This window comes from Polyodon spathula, chromosome 35, assembly GCF_017654505.1.
Source record: "Polyodon spathula isolate WHYD16114869_AA chromosome 35, ASM1765450v1, whole genome shotgun sequence".
Lineage (NCBI taxonomy): Eukaryota > Metazoa > Chordata > Actinopteri > Acipenseriformes > Polyodontidae > Polyodon > Polyodon spathula.
Window position 1 is genome coordinate 2,320,276 of NC_054568.1, and position 20,185 is coordinate 2,340,460.

General features: G+C 43.2%; 1 protein-coding gene across 1 annotated transcript; it reads right to left on the minus strand.

Moving 5' to 3' along the window:
* Positions 1-1,503: 1,503 nt before the first annotated feature.
* Positions 1,504-19,933, minus strand: LOC121303905 (B-cell lymphoma/leukemia 11B-like). The gene is made up of 3 exons (XM_041234761.1): positions 19,577-19,933; positions 12,938-13,279; positions 1,504-5,263 (listed from the first exon to the last, which is right to left on the minus strand). Exons 1-3 carry the CDS (start codon positions 19,626-19,628, stop codon positions 3,492-3,494), a joined length of 2,166 nt encoding a protein of 721 aa, XP_041090695.1. The 5' UTR covers positions 19,629-19,933; the 3' UTR covers positions 1,504-3,491.
* Positions 19,934-20,185: the final 252 nt, after the last annotated feature.

Consider the following 20,185-nt stretch of genomic DNA (forward strand, 5'->3'; position numbering starts at 1 on the left):
GGAGAGCTCTCCTCAACCATATGAACCCCACTGAGCACCTGAGAGCTCTCCTCAACCACATGAACTCCACTGAGCACCGGAGAGCTCTCCTCAACCACATGAACCCCACTGAGCACCCGAGAGCTCTCCTCAATTAAGGTTCTTATGACTAACAGTTTTACAACTTAATTAAAAATGTGGATAACACAAAGACAAGTCTGCGATCATAAACTGTAGTTACGTAAGTTTTATTTTTATGGTAATGTTTATAGCTTTGTAATATATTATACATTATAATTACAATTATTAGTTTTAATATCCATAAGATAACGATTTTAATATGTACTAATCTATTAATCTTATTGTATTTATTGTTCTGTGCTGTTTGTATGTTGGTTGTAGCATTGAGCACCTGAGAGCTCTCCTCGACCGATCCCAGTAAACCCACTTCCCGGGACTCCCTCATACAGATTCTGAGCCAGGAATGGACTGCAATACCACAGACTAGGACTGCTGATATGTGGGCTGCACCACACAGTATAAATCATATGTGGTGTGTATGGTTCCAGAATAAGCAGGCGTTCTTTCAGACCTGAGCGTCTGTTTTCTTATGTCAAGTCTCTGTATTCTTATTCATAGATTAATCGTATGTTGAAGTAAAAGAAATAAAAAAAACATTCTGTTCAGGAAGGTTCAAAGTGCTAATTTAATTGATTAAACCAATTAAGTTCGATAAGTTATTTACATTTCCAAGACACGAAATTCTCGGGAAGAGGTCAAGTCACCACGTGCACAAAAACAATACACAATCACCTACAGCTTTATTTCTTAGTGGACGCTCGAGAAGGTAAGACGTAGCTTGTGGACCTTATGCTTAGCGTTTCACTACCTCGTTTAAGAATGAAATCCAGGACCTACAAGATTATGATTAACAGATAGTTGAGTTTAAATTACTATAGGAATAGATTTTATGAAATGGTAGCCAAGGAGAAAAGTGAGTCTCCTTGGGTATACAGCTGTTTGCTGTTTCTCAATCAATCAATCAATCAATCAATCTCTCTCTCTCTCTCTCTCTCTCTCTCTCTCTCTCTCTCTCTCTCTCTCTCTCAGAAATGAAATTGAATGAAATTGAAATTGAAAGTAGCGCAACTGGTGTTGAATTTCAGGTTACAATTTACATGTGGCTAAATATTTAATTTAAAAAAAACTAATCTGCGTTTGCTTTCAATTCAAAATAGTTCGGTTTTTGCAATTACATATCAATGGAACATATCGCAGATGTATTTGATATGATTTCAGTTAACTTGGCAACTACAGTCCCCTTCAAAAATGATATGTATTTGTAACCATGCAATCGCTACACATCTTTAAGGCACGGTTTTTAAAAGCTGTGATATGTGGCACAATAAGATTCTGTATAGATCATGCTCTGTGTGTGCGTGCGTGGCGTTTCCTCAGGTGTGTTCATGCTGTGCGATGCAACACCAGTTCAGAAATGTTATATTCAAAATCCAACAAAACACGTTTTTATTTGAAATGTAACGTTTTATTTAAGAACAACTGTACTAAACTTCTCTTTACTCTGTCTCCCGATTACAAAAGCAACACAGCCCCATGCAGTCGGCGAGGCGCTGTGGAGATCGTCAGATGATAGAGATTTACAGTTGAAACGATGGCTTTCTTCTCTAAAAACCATTCTGCATTTGCATAGGTACTGTGTAACTGGGACACTTAATATTCCTGCATTTGATGAGTATGTATTTGTGTGGTTTCAATTTTAAATGTACCAGTATTCCAACAGCAGTAAAACCAAGTTTGTGTGATCAGCGTTCTAAGCATTGATTTATTTATTTTAAATAAAGCTTCATTTAATTAAGCGTTTTGTAAGTTGTCAACACAGACCCACGCATCAGTTTTACTCCAATTTGCTCCAAAATACACAAGTTTAGATGTAGCTCCCTAATTAAGTTGTAAAACTTTTGCTGGAATTACTGACAACGGCTCTGGTGTGTCTCAGTGTAATACATTTTTATTTTTTTTATTTTTTTCCCCCACTGTCCTTAATGAGCCGCGGTGGAGTAGGAGGTAAAACATACAACAATTTGTCTATTTGGTAATTAAAGTAAATTATATGTAATTATTCATAAAAGCAAAAAGAAATTAATTAATCAGTACTGTCAGAAAAAATGCAAGAACCACGTGCACAGTCAGCATGGTTTTTAAAGTGAAATAAATTAAATACATCTTTATGAAGTACCCTAAAACAACAGTATATTCAACCTACGCGTCAAATAAAAAAAGAATTACAAAAAATCCCTTGAACAATATCTGTACATTAAAAAACACCCACATTTTTCAAATCTTTTTCAAACAAGATTTTTCAAATCTAATTTTTCTTATTTTATAAATAAGCACGTTACAAAATATACCCACATCTCCAAAAAAAAACAAACAAGAAAAAAACAAAACAGTCCACGTATTAATATTATTATGAGTAGTTATAAGTAATTAAGCGTCTACAAATTCTATTTACAGACATCCTTTTAGGTCAATTTTCTTTTTTAAACATTACGAAGGACATTTACAAATGCATAGACTGAAGAGCAGCAAAAACATTAGTAACAAACATGTTTATATATTTTAAAAGAGTCGTTATTACTAAACTAGACTAGGAAAATACATATGCAAATGAACATCTATCCATTCAAGTAAAATAACAGTAAGGGGCGGGTCTTGTCACTAGCTCCACCCCATTTTTTTTCAGATTTTAGAATGGAATGGTACAGTGCCTATACATTCAAATCTGCATTGAACTGATAATAAATATGTTTCAAAATCAGGATAAATTAAGAATGTTATAAAATGTGTTGAAATTACACACAGAAATCTGGTGGGATCGAGTTCAGTTTAAAGGAGACAACAAACTCATTAAATCTCAGCTAATATTAATTACTGTATTTCGCAGGTCTTAGTCCAAAAGAAACACACCTTCTGGGAAAAGTGCATTTGATTCTTAAGTTCACATTTACTGATAACTTCTTGACTTGAATTTCATAGACAGATCTTGAGAATATGAGGTTCAAAGAAAAAGCAACGATTGGGTTAGAAGGAGAGCCAGAGGCTTCTGGGAGTTTGAGTTCTTTTGAAATGCTTCAGTAACTACTAAAACATTCAATCGTGGTTGAATTTAGAAATGTTAAATGAAACTTAGTCAATCAATGAGAAGCGTTTCCACTGGAAATCGTTCTCTTTTGAAACTCCCAGAAGCAAGTCCTCCGGTAACCATTCCCTGGCTTTTCAAAGACCATTTGCATCAGGTAAGATTGACTGGAAATACTTTGTAATCTTTCTACTTTAACTTCCATTAAATATAAAAAAAAACTGGCTACACAACAAAGAGATCAGGTTGCTAACTAATGGATAGGAGAAATCAGGCATTATGTAACCCTCAAATCAGAGCCCTTCTCTCTTTGTCACAGCAGGCTTGGCCTGTAATGAATCCCTCCTGTGTGCTAACGTTCAGTGCTGGGGTTCCTAGCCTGACTGTCCTGCTGCTCCTGTCGAATCTCACAGGGGGCAGTGCCACTGCTGTCCGTCGCAGTTTCCTCGTTGGCATGGCGTTTCTTCATGTGCTTCTCCAGCGTGGAGTAGACAGAGAAGGGCACGTGGCACACCTGGCAGGTGAAGGCAGCCTTGCCCCCGTGGGGCGCGTGGGTCTTCATGTGGCGTGTCAGCTTGCTGCTCTGGGCGCAGGCGTAGGAGCACAGCGTGCAGTGGTAGGGCCGCTCCCCGGTGTGGCTCCTCCTGTGCACCGTCAGGTTGCTGCTGTTTTTGAAGCGCTTCCCGCAGAACTCGCAGGTATCCGCGCGCTTCCCCCCACCGCCACCCCCGGTCTGCTTCGGGGTGCAGTTCCCGCTGGCGATCCCGCTCTCAGAAGACAGGGCCTCCTCCGAGCTGTCTTCCATCAGGACGTGCGAGCCAGAGTTGTTTTCCGGAGAGTTCTCCAGGGAGCGTTCAGAAGCATTCCCAAACGGGGAGGCCCTCCTGGAATCCGGAGTTGGATCCTTGGGGTCCAATATGCTGTTTATGGACCCATTGTACCCGGACAGCCACTGGGAATACAAACTATTTTGGTAGAGTGGTGGTAGTAGTGGGATCCCGCTGGTCTTCTCCTCCTCCTGCTCCAGTTTGATCCTCCGGTTGAGGAAGCTCAGCAGGCCTTGCTTGCCTGGAGAGGCCTGAGTCAGTGCCAGGGAGGACAGCAGGCTCTTGTTGGCCAGCTCCTGGAGATCAGTGTCCGAGGGGAGCTGTCCTGCAGCGAGGTCCTCAGCCTCCTGCTCCTCCAGGCTCGGATACATGTCCTTGAGCTTTCTCATCCGTGCAGGGACGCGAGCATACAGGCTGCTCCCCGGCCAGCGGTTCTTTTTCTCCGGCAGTGTCTCAGAAACCTCTGCCTGCAGAACAATCTCCTGGCCCTCACTTTCATGCGAGATCTTTGCCGCGTCGGGCTTGGTCTCGTCTGCTCCCTGGTATCCCTCGTACTCTTTGGCCCTCGCCTTGAGGGCTGAGGCGGCTCCCAGGCAGCTCTCCCAGGCCTGGGGCCCGATTTCGAGCCGGTGGGTCTTCATGTGGCGCTTCAGCTTGCTGGACTGGGTGCAGGCGTGGTCACAGAAGGGGCAGCGGTACGGTTTCTCCCCAGTGTGGCTCCTGCGGTGCACCACCAGGTTGCTCAAAGACTTGAAGGTCTTGCCGCAGAACTCGCAGGACTTTGCTCTCCCCCCGGCTGGCGGGGCATCCTCGCAGGTGGGCTGGGTGGTCTGGAGAAATGGAGAGCCGCTCCGCATCGAGGAAGGGGGCTCTGCAGACACGATGTTCCCAGCCAGCTCTCGAAGCCGGGCTGAGAAGTTGAGGGCCTGGTCCGGCCCGGGGCTGTCGAATCGATCCAACAAGCTGTTTCCAGGCTGGGGGTAGGGCTGCATTTCGGGGCGGTTCTCGGGGTACAGGAAGTTGATTTGGTGGGGCAGGCTCTGTTGAAGAGAAGGCGTGAAGGAAGGAGAGAAGTAGTCTGTTTTTTGGAGGCTGGCAAGGCGCTGCTGATGTACCTTCTCTCTCAGGGAGCTCAGGGACCCCGACTCCCTGTCCCTGGGAGGACAGCCTTTCAGAGTGTCAGACTCCAGGTAGATGCTGAGGCCGTGCGTGCTCTGAGCATGCTGCAGCAGGAACCACGCGCTGGGGAACAGCTCCTTGCACGACTGGCAGATATAGCATGATGGCTCACCTTCACCTGCAAATAACAAAGCAAGGAAGGGGTTCATTGAAGTGTTTCAATGGGTTTATTAGTGACAAATACAGACACTGAACTGCACATCTAGTCACCCAAATATTGTTGAGACGCTTCAAATTATAAAAGGACAGTTTTTTGCTGCCCCCTTACCTGTGTATATTCTTTTCAATCTAAATGCAGGAATAAGAATAATGCAATCATCATAAAATGACAGACAGTGAACAATGAAAAACAGTGAACAATGAATCTACAGTTTTAATACATGCATTGTTTCTATTATTAAATGCCGGGTGCCAAAAGGATTCTTTTGACATTTGCTTAGCTATTGAAAGAATGTAAAATGAATGTTACACGGATTTCTTAACATTAGTTTACTGAAAAGGAATCTAATCAGAGCTAATCCATTTTTAATCATAACTTACTATATGCAAAACCATCCAGAAAGAATTGATTTTGAATGCTGTACTAGGATGCAGGTTTGGGGGAGGGTCATAATAAATAAAACACCTTGATTAAGACTTTAGAAAACACAAATATCTCTGCCTTGTGAGTAAGCAAATGCAAATCCCTATACAGAGAAGACAGCAGCACACCCCTAGTGGTCACTTTGCAAACTACTTCAATCGAGAAATATTTGCTGGAAAATAATAATCAGCAATGGAGAATGGCTGAGAACACAGATAACAGGATATCAAACAGGGAGAAATGAAATAGAACGACAACGTGGATAATATGAAGCATTTCTCCCTTTCCAGAGGGGAAAGAGTTCATATTTTAACCCAGCACCCTTCCCTCTCTAGGACAGAGGTAAAGCTAATTTTAATTCTGCAGCACAGTGTTAATCACAACAGAGGGTCATTCAGAAGATGGTGATTTTTAGGAAGTGCTAATGCTTTCCAAAACCAGCCTAGCCCAGCCCACAGAAACCCACAACAGTACAATCTGGAAAAGATTTCACTGGAAAGAGAAAAAAAAACAAAAAAAAACAAGAGTGTATTTTTAAATGTTCCCTATTTTCTGCAGCCTGAGTGCTACAAACCAATTAAAGCTGCAAATTGCTAATTAGTTTAACGAGGAAATGAAGGCTTTATGCAAATCAGGTCTTAGTCAGCTCCCTTGACATATGAAGCACTTTTGCATTAATTAAAAAAAAAAGAGTACATAGTGTGATAAATCAACAGAAAAAACAACAACCACGCATCTTCAGTGTCGGAGCAGATTCGTCACTGTCTTGAAGCAGGGGGAATGTAACAGAAGGTTTCTAAGTAAAGAGATGGACAAATGTTTCTCACTAGTGTTGCTCAGTGAATAATCGCGTGCTTTAGGCTAGCTGTTGCAGTGCAGTAATGCACTCAGGCAACTAACGCACCAATCCACCTACTCGAGAAGACTCAAATGCTGTACTCCCAGCAAAAACAGTGTCTGTTGTCTTTGCAACAGAATTGGTTGATGCTTAATTGCTTAGTGGAATGCATCTCATATTGTGAGCAAAATGGTCATTGTTTTATTGAATTGTCTTACCACTCACTGATCTGCTTTCCTCCATGCTTTTCATGTTGTTATGCTATCATGCATTTACCACAGTGTGCACGTCTAATATGCTCTGTCATCCCTGCTTGTTCTCTGCGGTGTTTGCCTGAGTTTCACTGTGCTTCATAAACCCGCAATGGAAGCCGTGCATTACCTGAGCGCTAAGCAGTGTCTTAAAAGCCATCTTCTTGTAATTCTAGCTAACCAACAATCAGAAATGCAAAGAAATTCCCTGTGATTGAGGTCTGTCAATGCCTGCTTCACAACCGGACCACAGAGATGCCCAGTGACAAACTGAAAAAGAAATGGTCCAATTCTCCGGCACTGTTTTTTGTCTAATTGACTATTTGGTGCGCTCCAAAACTATTCCATACACCCACTGCATACCGTGTGACCTACAGCACCAGGAAGCAATACAAGGGGGCTGTGATTAAGTTCATAGTTAAAAAGAACTATTTTAAGCATTGATTAGAATTCACTCACCAATACACGCATGCTGGCTAATACATCTGCATATGAAGTGCATTATCTTTTTTTTTCATTATTTCTTCAAAAGAATCTGCTCTGTTGAATCAAAGATTGAAGACAAAGGCTTACAAAGTTGTTCATTTAAAGCTGTCCTGCAATAAGAAAGAGTAGACAAGTATATCTGCCTGCTGTGCTGCATATCAGATCGAAAAGATTTCAAAGCCCCTGAGGGGATGGCCGCACCACGCAGCATCCTCAATACTTCACTGCTCTTTCTCCTCTCGCTTTCTGTTTCGCCCCAAGCTGAATATTAAACAGGGGCTAATTAAAAATGCAGATTGGCTGGTGTTAATGAGAGAGCTGGCGCTCTGCTGGGAACCGACTCCTTACAGGGACAAGAGACTGCAGAGGAGAGGAGAGAGAAACCGCGGAGGAGAGACACTGCGGAAGAGAGGAGAGGACACAGATAAGGCATTTTGCTAAAGTTTTATTTTCACTTTGATCCAGAACTACAACACTATAAATCCACTTCTTGTTCCTGTGCAGCAGGTATTATGATCCCTGCATGCTGAGTGTACTGGAATCCTGCTGCACAGGAAGTGAATCTGTTGGGGTAGGAGTCAAAGTGACAAGAAACGGAACTAGCCCTGTTGTGTTCCAGGGGAGTGGGGCTGATTATGAACGCCTCGTTCATGAGTCTGGATCCTGTGCTGGGTTTCAGAGAGCCTGTTAGTCATGCTGGCTGAGGCTGCCTGTGCTGTGGGCACAGGGAACACGCCTCACATCCAGACTACTGCTTCCACACAGAGGAGCGAGCCCTGTTCAAACCCTCAAGGCACAGAGTTGGGCTGCCAAGCCAGCAAACAGAACTGTTACTGATTGCATTGTACAGAGGCAGCGTCTCACAGCGAAGGGAGAGGAGAAGAAAAGTGATAGAGGGGTTACAGAGGGTAAGGAGATAGAGGAAAATAACAGGGGAGAGATAGAGAGCTTCGAGAGAGGGGATAGGGGAGGGGAGAGGATTGTGAGGGGGATGTGGAGAGAGTTTAAAGAGAGGAGAGGGAGAGAAAGGCTACAGGAACCGCACAGCCTGACTCAAGGAGCTGGAGATAATCAAAGCTAATTAAAAATGGAAATGCAGTCAGTGTTAACGAGGGACACGAGCCCAGCACTCCTGTGAGAGAGCGATAATTACCCGGAGACGAATATTAATGAGGAGACAAGACCTGCAAGAATCCTCCGGCACTCTCTCTAATTAATCAAAAATAACCATTAACCCTTCCACTGCCCCACACCAGCCTGCTCACCCAGAACCTCACAGCACACAGACTCTCAGGGCTAGCAGCTCAGAGAGTGCCCTCATCAGTGGAATGCCAGAGTGATGGTGAACTTGGAGAGAATCCAACACAGATCAACGCGACTAATTCCAGGGCTTAAACGAATGTGCTACACAGATAGGTCGAAGGAACTGAATTTGAAGTCTTCTTTACACTGAGAGTGCTGAGGGAATGGAATAGGGTACCTAGCCATGCTGCTGATGCTGAAATCACAAACATCTTTTCGAGTGTTAAACACATGTTTTAACACATGGCCTTTCATTTAGAAACCTGCTGTCTGCTACCACTCTGGGTTAAAGAAGGTTTGTTTTTGGTTTGCTTTCGGTCTGTGTCACAACGGTGGTGAAACTGACCCTGCCTGTTTACTGGTTTCTTTCCTGTCAATAACCAATCAGCTGCTTCCCCTGTTGACTGGCTGGCCTTGGTTAGTCTGAAGCTGCTTTAGACCTTGTTCCTTCTTATGAAAAGCTGGACACCTTCCTTTTAATTTCTGTTTAACAGAAAAGAGAAGCTGAGCACTTCCCCTGCCCCTGTGCTACAGGCTGCGTCAGCTTCGTGCTCACAAAGCCTAAAACTACAGCGACAGGTCTCACAGACCCTGATTAGCAATGATCTGGGCTTGTGTAACTGGGGGTAAGGTCATACACTATTAGTGCTATTCAAAAGGGAGGTGGGGAAGCATACTGCATGGCACATGCTTCAGTGCCCAATGCTTCACCTGCTCTGGGTGCTGCAGTAAACCTGGCCCAAATAGAAACTGCACTGGCCTACAGGGAATGTTTGATCAGATTAAGGTGCAGCTGGATTTGCAGTGTAACAGTTACAGTGTAAACCCAGACTTTTCTGAAATACCTCACACAGCTTTCTCACTCACTCTTATCTGAATTGGGAATAAAATTAGTACCTTCACTGTGCCGTACGCTTTATCCAAAAAACATGCATTTCTTTGTGTGCTTCGCTATGCCCTTGGTCGCCCCTTATAAAAGCTGGCATGGTAATTTTGCATGGCTTTCCCCCATGGTTATACCATGCACTTACCACAGTTTAGCAGGATTTGTTTTTTAATATCTATTAAAAACTCTTGATCATGCTGCCCTGTGCTCTGTCATGCTGCCCTGTTCTCTGTCAAACTGCCCTGTGCTCTATCATGCAGCGCTATGCTCTATCATGCTGCCTATGCTCTAACACGCTGCCCAGTGCTCTATCATGCTGCTCTGTACTCTATCATGCTGCCCTGTGCTCTAACATACTGTGCTATGCTCGATCATGCTGCCCTGTGCTCTATCATTCTGCGCTATGCTCTATATTGCTGCCCTGTGCTCTGTCATGCTGCCCTGTGCTCTATCATACTGTGCTATGCTCGTTCAAGCACTGTGCAGCGGCGGGGGGCTCAATCCTGCTCTCGGGTTTCTTCTCCGCTTCAATAACAGCAGCTCTCTGCTGCAGCAGGTGTTGTTCTCTAACTAGACAATCACCCAGAGACCTGGCCATTTAGTTCCTCCTCGGGTATAATTATCCTTCAGGTTTCACACAAGACCCCCCCCCCCCCCCCCCCTCACTTCCGACAGCCAGGCCCCTGCTCAGCCCCCCCCCCCCCCCCCCCCCCCCGGGAGTCTTCTCAATGTCTCAGCACACAATCTAATATTCATCAGCCAAGCCACTTCCTCAAGCTTTATTCGCTGGCAACACTGTCCCTGATGAAGAGATCTGGAACTTCGGATTACAGCCTTAAACTGCAGCTTCCTTTAGGCTGTCGCTTCCTCTGCTGTAGGTCAGTGATACAGTAGCTAGGCTGACCTACAGCTGTGTGCATTACAGCAATCCGTCGCCTAACCATTTATCCACCATGATCAAGCATTAATACCCTGTATCTTTCTAAACAAGGGATTCAGTGGAGCTCCCTAATAAAAGCTGAATCTCAAAACAATGACGGATTAGTCTACTTCCACTCAGAGAACATTACTGTGTGTGTCAGTGTAGCTAACTGAAAGACATGGAGAGGTTTGCTAATCTTCAGCTTTCAGATCACTTCCATATTTATTCTATATTGCATTTCGAAATGTATGCATTCATATTATACTGCGATATATTCTTTACTGAAATTGACTGAACAATGCTTCCCTATGCTTTACCAGACCTCTCTGTGCTTTACAATGTGTACCTGTGCTTTACCAGACCTCTATGTGATTTACAATGCTTCCCTATGCTTTACCAGACCTCTCTGTGCTTTACAATGCTTTCCTATGCTTTACCAGACCTCTCTGTGCTTTACAATGTGTACCTGTGCTTTACCAGACCTCTCTGTGCTTTCCAATGTGTACCTGTGCTTTACCAGACCTCTCTGTGCTTTACAATGCTTCCCTATGCTTTACCAGACCTCTCTGTGCTTTCCAATGTGTACCTGTGCTTTACCAGACCTCTCTGTGCTTTACAATGCTTCCCTATGCTTTACCAGGCTTTCACAGGATTTTTGCTAAGCTTTTACTCTGCAAGACGTTTATAAGGGCAGTTACCAGGAAGATCAGATCCCATATGACCAGAAAAAGGTTTTAAAGAGCCCCACACCAATTTCTTTACAAGCTGCACACTGCTAAAACATCTATTATTAATATTACCAGCGACGTTGCGATCTGTTGTCAATCGGTATTTGGAGACACTGTAATGAATCTCGTCCTAGCGGCTGATGGATTAATAACACTGACCCTCTGCACTACACAGCTTGCTCTTCTGTTGGACGGCAAGTCGCTCGTCTCTGAACTGCGCGCTTCGAGGTTAGTGTCCAGCCCTCGCCTGTCCATTCAATGAGCTAAGATCTCAATTCATTCCTATAATGAGATTGATCATGGGCACTGAAAGGGTTAAGAGCACACTGCAGTCTCTGGCAGCCACCAGGATTCCTGATTAGAAATCTCCACTTGTCAGTAAATTTAATTAGGGACAGGTACAAGCTCGTTAGGGCTTCCCTAGAGGGGGATCAAGTTACAGTTTCCACAGCAAAAACACAAACACAGGTGCAGGAGGGCTGTGCAAGGTGAGTTACATCTACTCACTTGTCACCTCTGGAGAGGCCAATACAACGTCCAGCTCACAAGTGAAATCAGTGGTCTAACTGCCAGCAGGCACAACACTTCCAGAGGCATGGAGTCTGAACTGCTCCCCTCAGAGAAAGGGCGCCCGCTCCAGTCCAGACCGGCACGCAGACAGTGCACGGCAATGGGGGTCCTGTAATGGAGAGGCGTGTGCTGTGCAGGGTGAGGTCTGAGAGCAGGCAGTTGGAGCGAGGAAGGAAGCTCTGTAACCTGCCTCACAGCTCAGTGATTTTCTCTTTAGTGTTTCCCCTTTAGGTGTGCTGGTTTCCTTTTCGTGAGTTGAGATTGTACCGCTTGAGAAGCCGCCAGCGAGGCAGCTTGTTCCTCTTCTCACTTCCTCTTCTGCTCTCGGATCTATACATTAACTCTCGAGGGGTGTCTGTCTCTTTCAGGCAGCACACTAGACTTACCTTTCTTGCCTTATAAAAGCACAGCAAAGTGCAATAAGCCACAGTTTAAGCATCAGTAAGAATAATTTGGGGTTCAATCCAACAATGCTCCTCCTCCTAGCAAACCACTCCCCACTAATAATGATGATAATAATACTATCTTTATTTTTATATGCACCTTTCTTAGTGGACCACCATCACAAAGCTCTTTACAGAGGTAGGCTGTGAACCGTGCATTATATGCAGAGTCACTTCCAATAGGACATTGATCCTCAGGATGGGGCACAAGGAGGTGAAGTGACTCGCCCAGGGTCACACAGTGAGTCAGTCAGTGGCAGAGGTTGGATTTGAACCGGTGACCTTCTGGTTACAAGCGCTGGACTTTAACCACTGGACAACACTGCCTCCTATTACTAGGGAGATCTCATTTTTTTATGTTTTAGGTACTTCACCTGCTAGACTACCATGCATCTATGAATAGAAGTGTAGAGAGGTATGGTAAAGCACAGGGAAGCGCTGTAGAGAGGTATGGTAAAGCACAGGGAAGCGCTGTAGAGAGGTATGGTAAAGCACAGGAAAGCGCTGTAGAGAGGTATGGTAAAGCACAGGGAAGCGCTGTAGAGAGGTATGGTAAAGCACAGGGAAGCGCTGTAGAGAGGTATGGTAAAGCACAGGTAAGCATTGTATGGTAAACTATATTAAAAAGCATGGCACACTTTGGGTAATGTATTGTATAGCCATTGGAAAACCATGCGCACTTTTACTATGGTAAACATTTGGGAGAGCTGCAGGGTTAATTGTAACACAGGAAGGAAGTGAGTAATGGAGAAATAGGAACTGTCCGATTCGTTGATAGCTCACCTTCCACAGAGTTCTCCTGCTTCACCGATATCCCACTCTCCCCAGGCCTGCTCCACCCGCGCATTCTTGAAGCCGCCTGGACCGCTGGCTCCAAGGGAGACCGACTCAATGTCTTATTGGGCGGGGAGGGAGGGCTGTGTCCTAAAAGCTCCGCCTCTTTGAGGCAGGCCCCGCCCTGGCACCTCCCCTTCTTGTGCTCAATAAAGACCAGGATGTGCGCCAGGGGGAAGCTGTGGCGACACTGTCCGCAGGTCAGGAGGTCACGGTCGCTGGGGTCCTTCCCCGGCAGGACGGCCATCTTTTCAAGAGAGGGCAGGGTCACGTCCGTCAGCTCAGTCTCACCTGAAAGATTTTCAATACAAACTTTAAAACAGGGTCCCAATATCTCCATGGTCCATACATAAACTCACTCTAAACCTCTATAGACCCATTAGCTGTATAGTCCAGTCACAGTGAGCAGGGTTAGCTGTATAGTCCAGTCACAGTGAGCAGGGTTAGCTATATAGTCCAGCAGTCACAGTGAGCAGGGTTAGCTGTACAGTCCAGTCACAGTGAGCAGGGTTAGCTGTACAGTCCAGTCACAGTGAGCAGGGTTAGCTGTATAGTCCAGTCACAGTGAGCAGGGTTAGCTGTATAGTCCAGTCACAGTGAGCAGGGTTAGCTGTATAGTCCAGTCACAGTGAGCAGGGTTAGCTGTATAGTCCAGTCACAGTGAGCAGGGTTAGCTGTATAGTCCAGTCACAGTGAGCAGGGTTAGCTGTATAGTCCAGTCACAGTGAGCAGGGTTAGCTGTATAGTCCAGTCACAGTGAGCAGGGTTAGCTGTATAGTCCAGTCACAGTGAGCAGGGTTAGCTGTATAGTCCAGTCACAGTGAGCAGGGTTAGCTGTATAGTCCAGTCACAGTGAGCAGGGTTAGCTGTATAGTCCAGTCACAGTGAGCAGGGTTAGCTGTATAGTCCCAGTCACAGTGAGCAGGGTTAGCTGTACAGTCCAGTCACAGTGAGCAGGGTTAGCTGTATAGTCCAGTCACAGTGAGCAGGGTTAGCTGTACAGTCCAGTCACAGTGAGCAGGGTTAGCTGTATAGTCCAGTCACAGTGAGCAGGGTTAGCTGTATAGTCCAGTCACAGTGAGCAGGGTTAGCTGTATAGTCCAGTCACAGTGAGCAGGGTTAGCTGTATAGTCCAGCAGTCACAGTGAGCAGGGTTAGCTGTATAGTCCAGTCACAGTGAGCAGGGTTAGCTGTATAGTCCAGTCACAGTGAGCAGGGTTAGCTGTATAGTCCAGTCACAGTGAGCAGGGTTAGCTGTATAGTCCCAGTCACAGTGAGCAGGGTTAGCTGTATAGTCCAGTCACAGTGAGCAGGGTTAGCTGTATAGTCCAGTCACAGTGAGCAGGGTTAGCTGTACAGTCCAGTCACAGTGAGCAGGGTTAGCTGTATAGTCCAGTCACAGTGAGCAGGGTTAGCTGTCTAGTCCAGTCACAGTGAGCATGGTTAGCTGTCTAGTCCAGTCACAGTGAGCATGGTTAGCTGTATTGATTGGCTCGTCGGTGTTTAATCCCTTCATGCATGCCACCAAGACAAAGGTAGTTTGCAGCTCATTTTTATGCAGCATCAGGAATGAATTTCTTGACAGCTCAGTGCAGCTTCTCTTCAGAGGCTGATTTGCATAGCGCCCCCAGCAGTATCTGGGCCACTTCCTCTTGTTAATCCTGGCAATTTGCTGCCGGTTTTAAGCATTGATGCACAGATCTTAGGAAGCAGCAAAACCCCAACCAGTTAGTAAGAAGCGTAGGCTAATGGGCAAGGAAGGTGATACGGGTTCAACTGTGCAGTGAGGCGGAGCTGAGTAACAGGTTTAAATCTTCTGTCACTGAATTTCTAACACTATCCAGTTAGTCAAGGGTTAAAAATACATTAATCTAGCTATCTATAACTTATAACGTCCTCTACTGAAAATCATGCACGGTTAATGAAGGCATTTGTTAAAAGGTTAGTCTGTTAGACCAAAAAGCGTCAGGTTTTATGACACTTTTTGTGAAAGCAACTTGCTGTATTGCTTGACTACCTGTCTATATATCTGTATGATTCGTCTGCTTCTATATATCAATCTGCTTGATCAATAGCTATAGCATTCTTTTTCTATGTATCTGTCTATTGGTTACAATTATTAATACCAGTCCATATAAGTGTAGAATTTAAGATCACTGATCTTAATGAATATGAATTTATAATATATTATAATTTTGGTTTACTTTTAAAACTGCCTGAAAACTTCATTAGAAATGGCATCAAACTACATCACATAGAACCATTTGGCATTCTATAATTCCAGGCTTCATATTTCAAACCCAAACACTATTTATTTAGAAGCCCTTGTTTGCATATGTAGAGGCAGACACTGAAAACATAGTAGCAGGATGTTTGGGGAATTCAGTTCATGCTTTTGGTGATAAATACACAGGGGGGGGGGAACTGAAATGATCAAGGCAGTGCAACACTATCTCAAAGCATGGTTTGTAACACGTGCCGATTCAAAAGTTCACATTGGCCCCTATCAAACGAAAGTGGGCAGCTTTTCATTCCTTAATTGTGAAAAAGGGCATTTTGGTGCAGGGCCTTCTCAGATTTTGCTAGAAAAATGTCCCCTTCGAGCTGTGGCCTGGCAAAGGTCAACCTAATGTGAAAAAGTAACCCCCACCAGAAAAATCACCCTGGCCTCCACATAGACGCTCCCATCATGTGCAGCACCTTGTTCAACTCCTAATGAAGAGGGCTTTCGACAAAGAAATAACAGGAGCGCCTAAGAAAATACAATACGTTTATTTTGCTTTATTAGACATCTATATTGAAATAAGAATGAACTTTAAATAGCCACTACTTCAAATTCCAAACTTTTTTTTTTTTTTTGCCGACTAAAAAGTGAGATGAAATTGATCTTATCGGTGTTTATTGACAGTAAACAAGGTGCCAGTCCTGTCTCTATATTCTATCAGCTCCGCTCTGCCTCCCATGCAGGACTGGGTGACATTCACAAATAAATACAGGTGAGAAGAAGCCGGCATCGCATTGTACCACAGCGCGGTGTCCTGCGCCCGGAGCGACGGGCATTGGAGAGGCCTACCGAGAACGCTTTTTAAATTGTGTTATCAATAATATATATATATATATATATATATATATATATATATATATATATATATATATATATATATATATATATATATATAATATAATAATAAAATAATAATAATAAATAATAATAATAATAATAATATAATATATTATCTTATAATTATAAGAATAAACTTAGCTTTGAGGATCAAATTTAGAATAAAATTCTCTTTGAATCGTATTCTCCTAGTTAACATGGACTACTGAAATAGGAGACTCGTTTATTTGTAAAAAGCCGACAGGAAAATGTGACAGAGATTTAACTTCATAGAGCTTTATAAGAAATTGCTGAAGAGTGATATTTTAAAGTTTCAATTGTCAAATATAAGACGTGTATTTATTTATGTATACGTGTATGCATGTATGTATGTATTTATTTATTTATTGCATGGTCGACAGGTTTCTGGGCTGTAAGCAGTCGTGGAACAGTCCTGTGAAAAAATGTATTTAATTCACCGGTCACGAGTTTTAAATATTTCTGCGTCCGATATTCTATATAAACTTATACAGGAGTATTATCATAGTATCTGTGTTAAAAAAACAAACAAAAAAAAACCGGAGATTATATATAATAAGGGCAAAAAAACAGTAATACAGTAAAACAAAGCAAAACTTAAATACAGTAAAGCGTTCGTCAGATATGTTGAGCAGAAGGTCTACTGTACGGTGATCTCCCCGGAGAAATGAAAATGTACATATAATAATAATAATAATAATAATAATAATAATAATAATAATAATAATAATAATAATAATGTCGTTGTTGTTTTTGAATTAATGTTGGTCACTTTTCATTGACGTGCACTCATTCCTGTACAGACACGCCTGTTTGTAAGAAATTCGAGTAAGGGCGAATACTTGTTTTTTTTTTTTCCCGCCAACATATTTCTTAATAATGACCTCAAATGATTACAACAGTTGCAGATCTACCCGAATGTATATGGAGGTGTGGATTTCATTTTGAACACGTTTTGAGCCAGCTCGAAATATGCAACAACAACAAAAAAACATGTATTACTAGTAACAGAGACGCAATTATAACACATTTTTAAGGATAGTTTATCCTAAAATATAGAGGCTGTGATGTTAGCATAAAAAGGATTTTGATTGATTTACTGCGCCACAGGTTTATGAAAGTGTTGTCAGAGCCGCTAGCTGCACTAATGTTATTGCAGGCGAGGTAGGCGATAGTGCAAGACCAGTGCTACCCGGGGCCCGTGAAACCAGACAGCAGTATCCTTTACATTGTAACCCTTCCAAGCACCACTTAACCACGCCGCTGTTCTATTGAAGTCGTAGTTTGCTGCAAATAGGGTTACATCTATAGCGTTAAACGTGAATATTTAAAAAGAAAATACCCGCAGGACAGCTGACCAACTCGTGTAAATGAACAGAAACAGTCCGGCAGCACATGCACACGTGTTGAAAGGCTACTTGTTTGTATGGCAAGCGCATTCTAATCCAGTCCTGCACCTTCCCGTCAAATAAATGAATTAATAAATACACGAAATGCTCATTACAAAGCAACATGCCGTTTTCTGTGTATTTTTCCCGTGTTTTTTTTTTTTTTTTTTTTTTTAAAGCGCCTTTAGTCGATACAGAAAGACCATATCCCTGCTTCGTTGTTTACTGCTGACTGCTAGTGACTGTACCTGGTAAATTGTGTCAATTTAATAGAAATAAATATTGTAATAATTATTTTAAAGGAAGTTAAAAAATCTAATATCACAAAGGAGTTTAAAAATCTAATATCACGATGTTATCAATAGACATGCATATATATATATATATATATATATATATATATATATATATATATATTATATATATATATATATGTGTGCTACTACGATGATCTGAAATAAACACAGATCCACCTGCGGGATAGAGTCGCACACAAAGGTAATGGCACCCTACACTTAATATAACATCATTCAGGAAAGCACGTTAAACACAAGCGTTTAGTGAACATTGACCACTAATTAATATGACCAGTAATACACAACTTTCCGGAAGTTTAACAAAAAAAAAGTGTGTTCATGACAAAAAATACTGACACATTTTGAAGTCTGTAAGCATTTAATAGAACGTATTACAGCCTGATTTGAAATCATTACACAGTAAGTAAGCAGTATTATTAAGTCAATAGCCAGAAACAGGATGTTATTATGTCCAACATCTACTGAATAATAACGTTTCGGCAGCACAGCAGATGAAGGTCAAGACAAAGGAGTTGGGTTCGCGTTTGAGAAAAGCACTCATAGCAAACTAAACTACAGCAAAGGGCATGGTTACAGAACAGTATCGAAGAAATATGCAACGCCACAAATCCACAATCAGAGCAATAATCAAGAAGCACCGGACATAATCGTGCACGAAAGAGCTGTACACCGCAGCACAGAAGACAGCTCGATCGTGATATTGGGGGTGTTTTACCAGTTGATGCGATTGAAGCTCGAATGAATGCAGTCATGTCTCAAAACATTCTCCTAAGTACAACTGCTCGTAGAGGTATATCTTCCAACAAGATAATGCAAAGCAAACGACTAAGTCAACTCTGGGGGAAACAAAAAATAAAGATAAAAGTTTTGGAATTGCCTTTGCAATCACCAGAAGCCAAGAGAAATGCTTTGGACTGATCCGGAATAAAAAAAAAAAGCCAAGCATTGTGTATCGAGCTGAAGGAAATACGCATGACAGAATGGGCCAAGACTTCACCAACAAGATGTAACACACTGCTAAGAGTGAGCACAAGCGTCTAGGGGCCAGAAAACCAAAAGGAGGACACAGGAAATCCTAAAGCACGGCCGCCAATACCTTTGTCATGAACGTTAGAAGTTCATTTTTTTTAAATAAAGCTTATTTGTTAAATTACTAGAAATTGTGTATTTCGTTTTTCTTTTGGTTTATTTAAAGTGGTTAAACTTAAAAGTTTACTAAATGCGTTTTTCTCTCACTCTGTACCTTGAATTATTATGCTGTAAAGCGCACGGTGTCGGCACGGTTTGCCTGCGACTGCATTTCAGGCAGGGCTACAATTATTTTGCATGTAAATATAACCTTGTTTTTCACCCAGTTAAATAGGCGACACAACACTATAAAACTATAACACTATAACCCAGCATAACGCTTGCGTCGATTTTACCGGGTAAACCAGCCTACCTGCACCGTGCGATGCGGCGCGGATAGACTTGCCTGGTGTTTGTGCAAGACAGCCAGCAGCCCAGATGAGCCCGGGCAGACTGCGTTCACTGGGTGAAGTGCCAGCCTAGCAACTAGGAAGTGCACAGGTACTTCGTATTATAAAAGTCCAACAACAAATCGCACTCAAAATCTCACCAGTTTACACGTCGCCAAAACGAGTCCCACTACGCACAGAGGCGGTATCCAAAGCGGTCGCTTCATACACCGGTAATGTATATATGTTAACACTATGCAACAACAGAATTAATTGTAAATACTCACACGGAAATGTGCTGACGTGCTGGGGTTTGCTACCCAGTTTGCGTCTCGACATCCTTAAGATTTCTAATATATCTATATATAATCCGGGAGCAGCGACGGCGATCCCCGCGTGGTTCTCTGTGTCTTGAGACACCTGCGTGGTTTTTGCGCTCCGCGGTTGAGCTGTGCCGGCGCTGCGCTACACTCCTGCGGAGTTTCTGTTACTCAAGTTCAAGACAGCGAGGCTGAAATCCTCCGAGCACACCTCCTAACGAGGCCGGGCCACTTTGAGAGGGAGGAGCCGCGGCCGCCGAACCCCTCCTTTCAGAGAATGATATTTTGGAAGAGCTGTCGTGGGAATCCGCCTAAAGGTAGGTGGCAAAATGTGATGCGTTCTGCCGTGAGTTTTAGTGATGCTAACTGCCTAAAATCCACCTTAAGCTGCAATGGTATGATTTGAACGTAGCAATGTGGCTGAGTTGCATGGAGAGGCGGAGCCTACATTCTCTAGTCCTGTTTTTTACTTTCGCAAACCGGTTGTCAGATATGAAAACCAACGGGGCGGTTCTGAGAATAACGAGTTTGCGATTCCAAGAACACTTGAAATGCCGAGGGTTAGTTTTTACTGCT

Bases quoted from the DNA above. Each gene is read 5' to 3' on its own strand.
- LOC121303905 (XM_041234761.1), bottom strand. From the start codon at position 19,628: ATGTCGAGACGCAAACTGGGTAGCAAACCCCAGCACGTCAGCACATTT. The intron at 13,280-19,576 runs GTGAGTATTTAC...AAAATCTTTCAG, and splicing joins GCACGTCAGCACATTTCCGT to GTGAGACTGAGCTGACGGAC. The intron at 5,264-12,937 runs GTGAGCTATCAA...TGTTATTTGCAG, and splicing joins GCAGGAGAACTCTGTGGAAG to GTGAAGGTGAGCCATCATGC.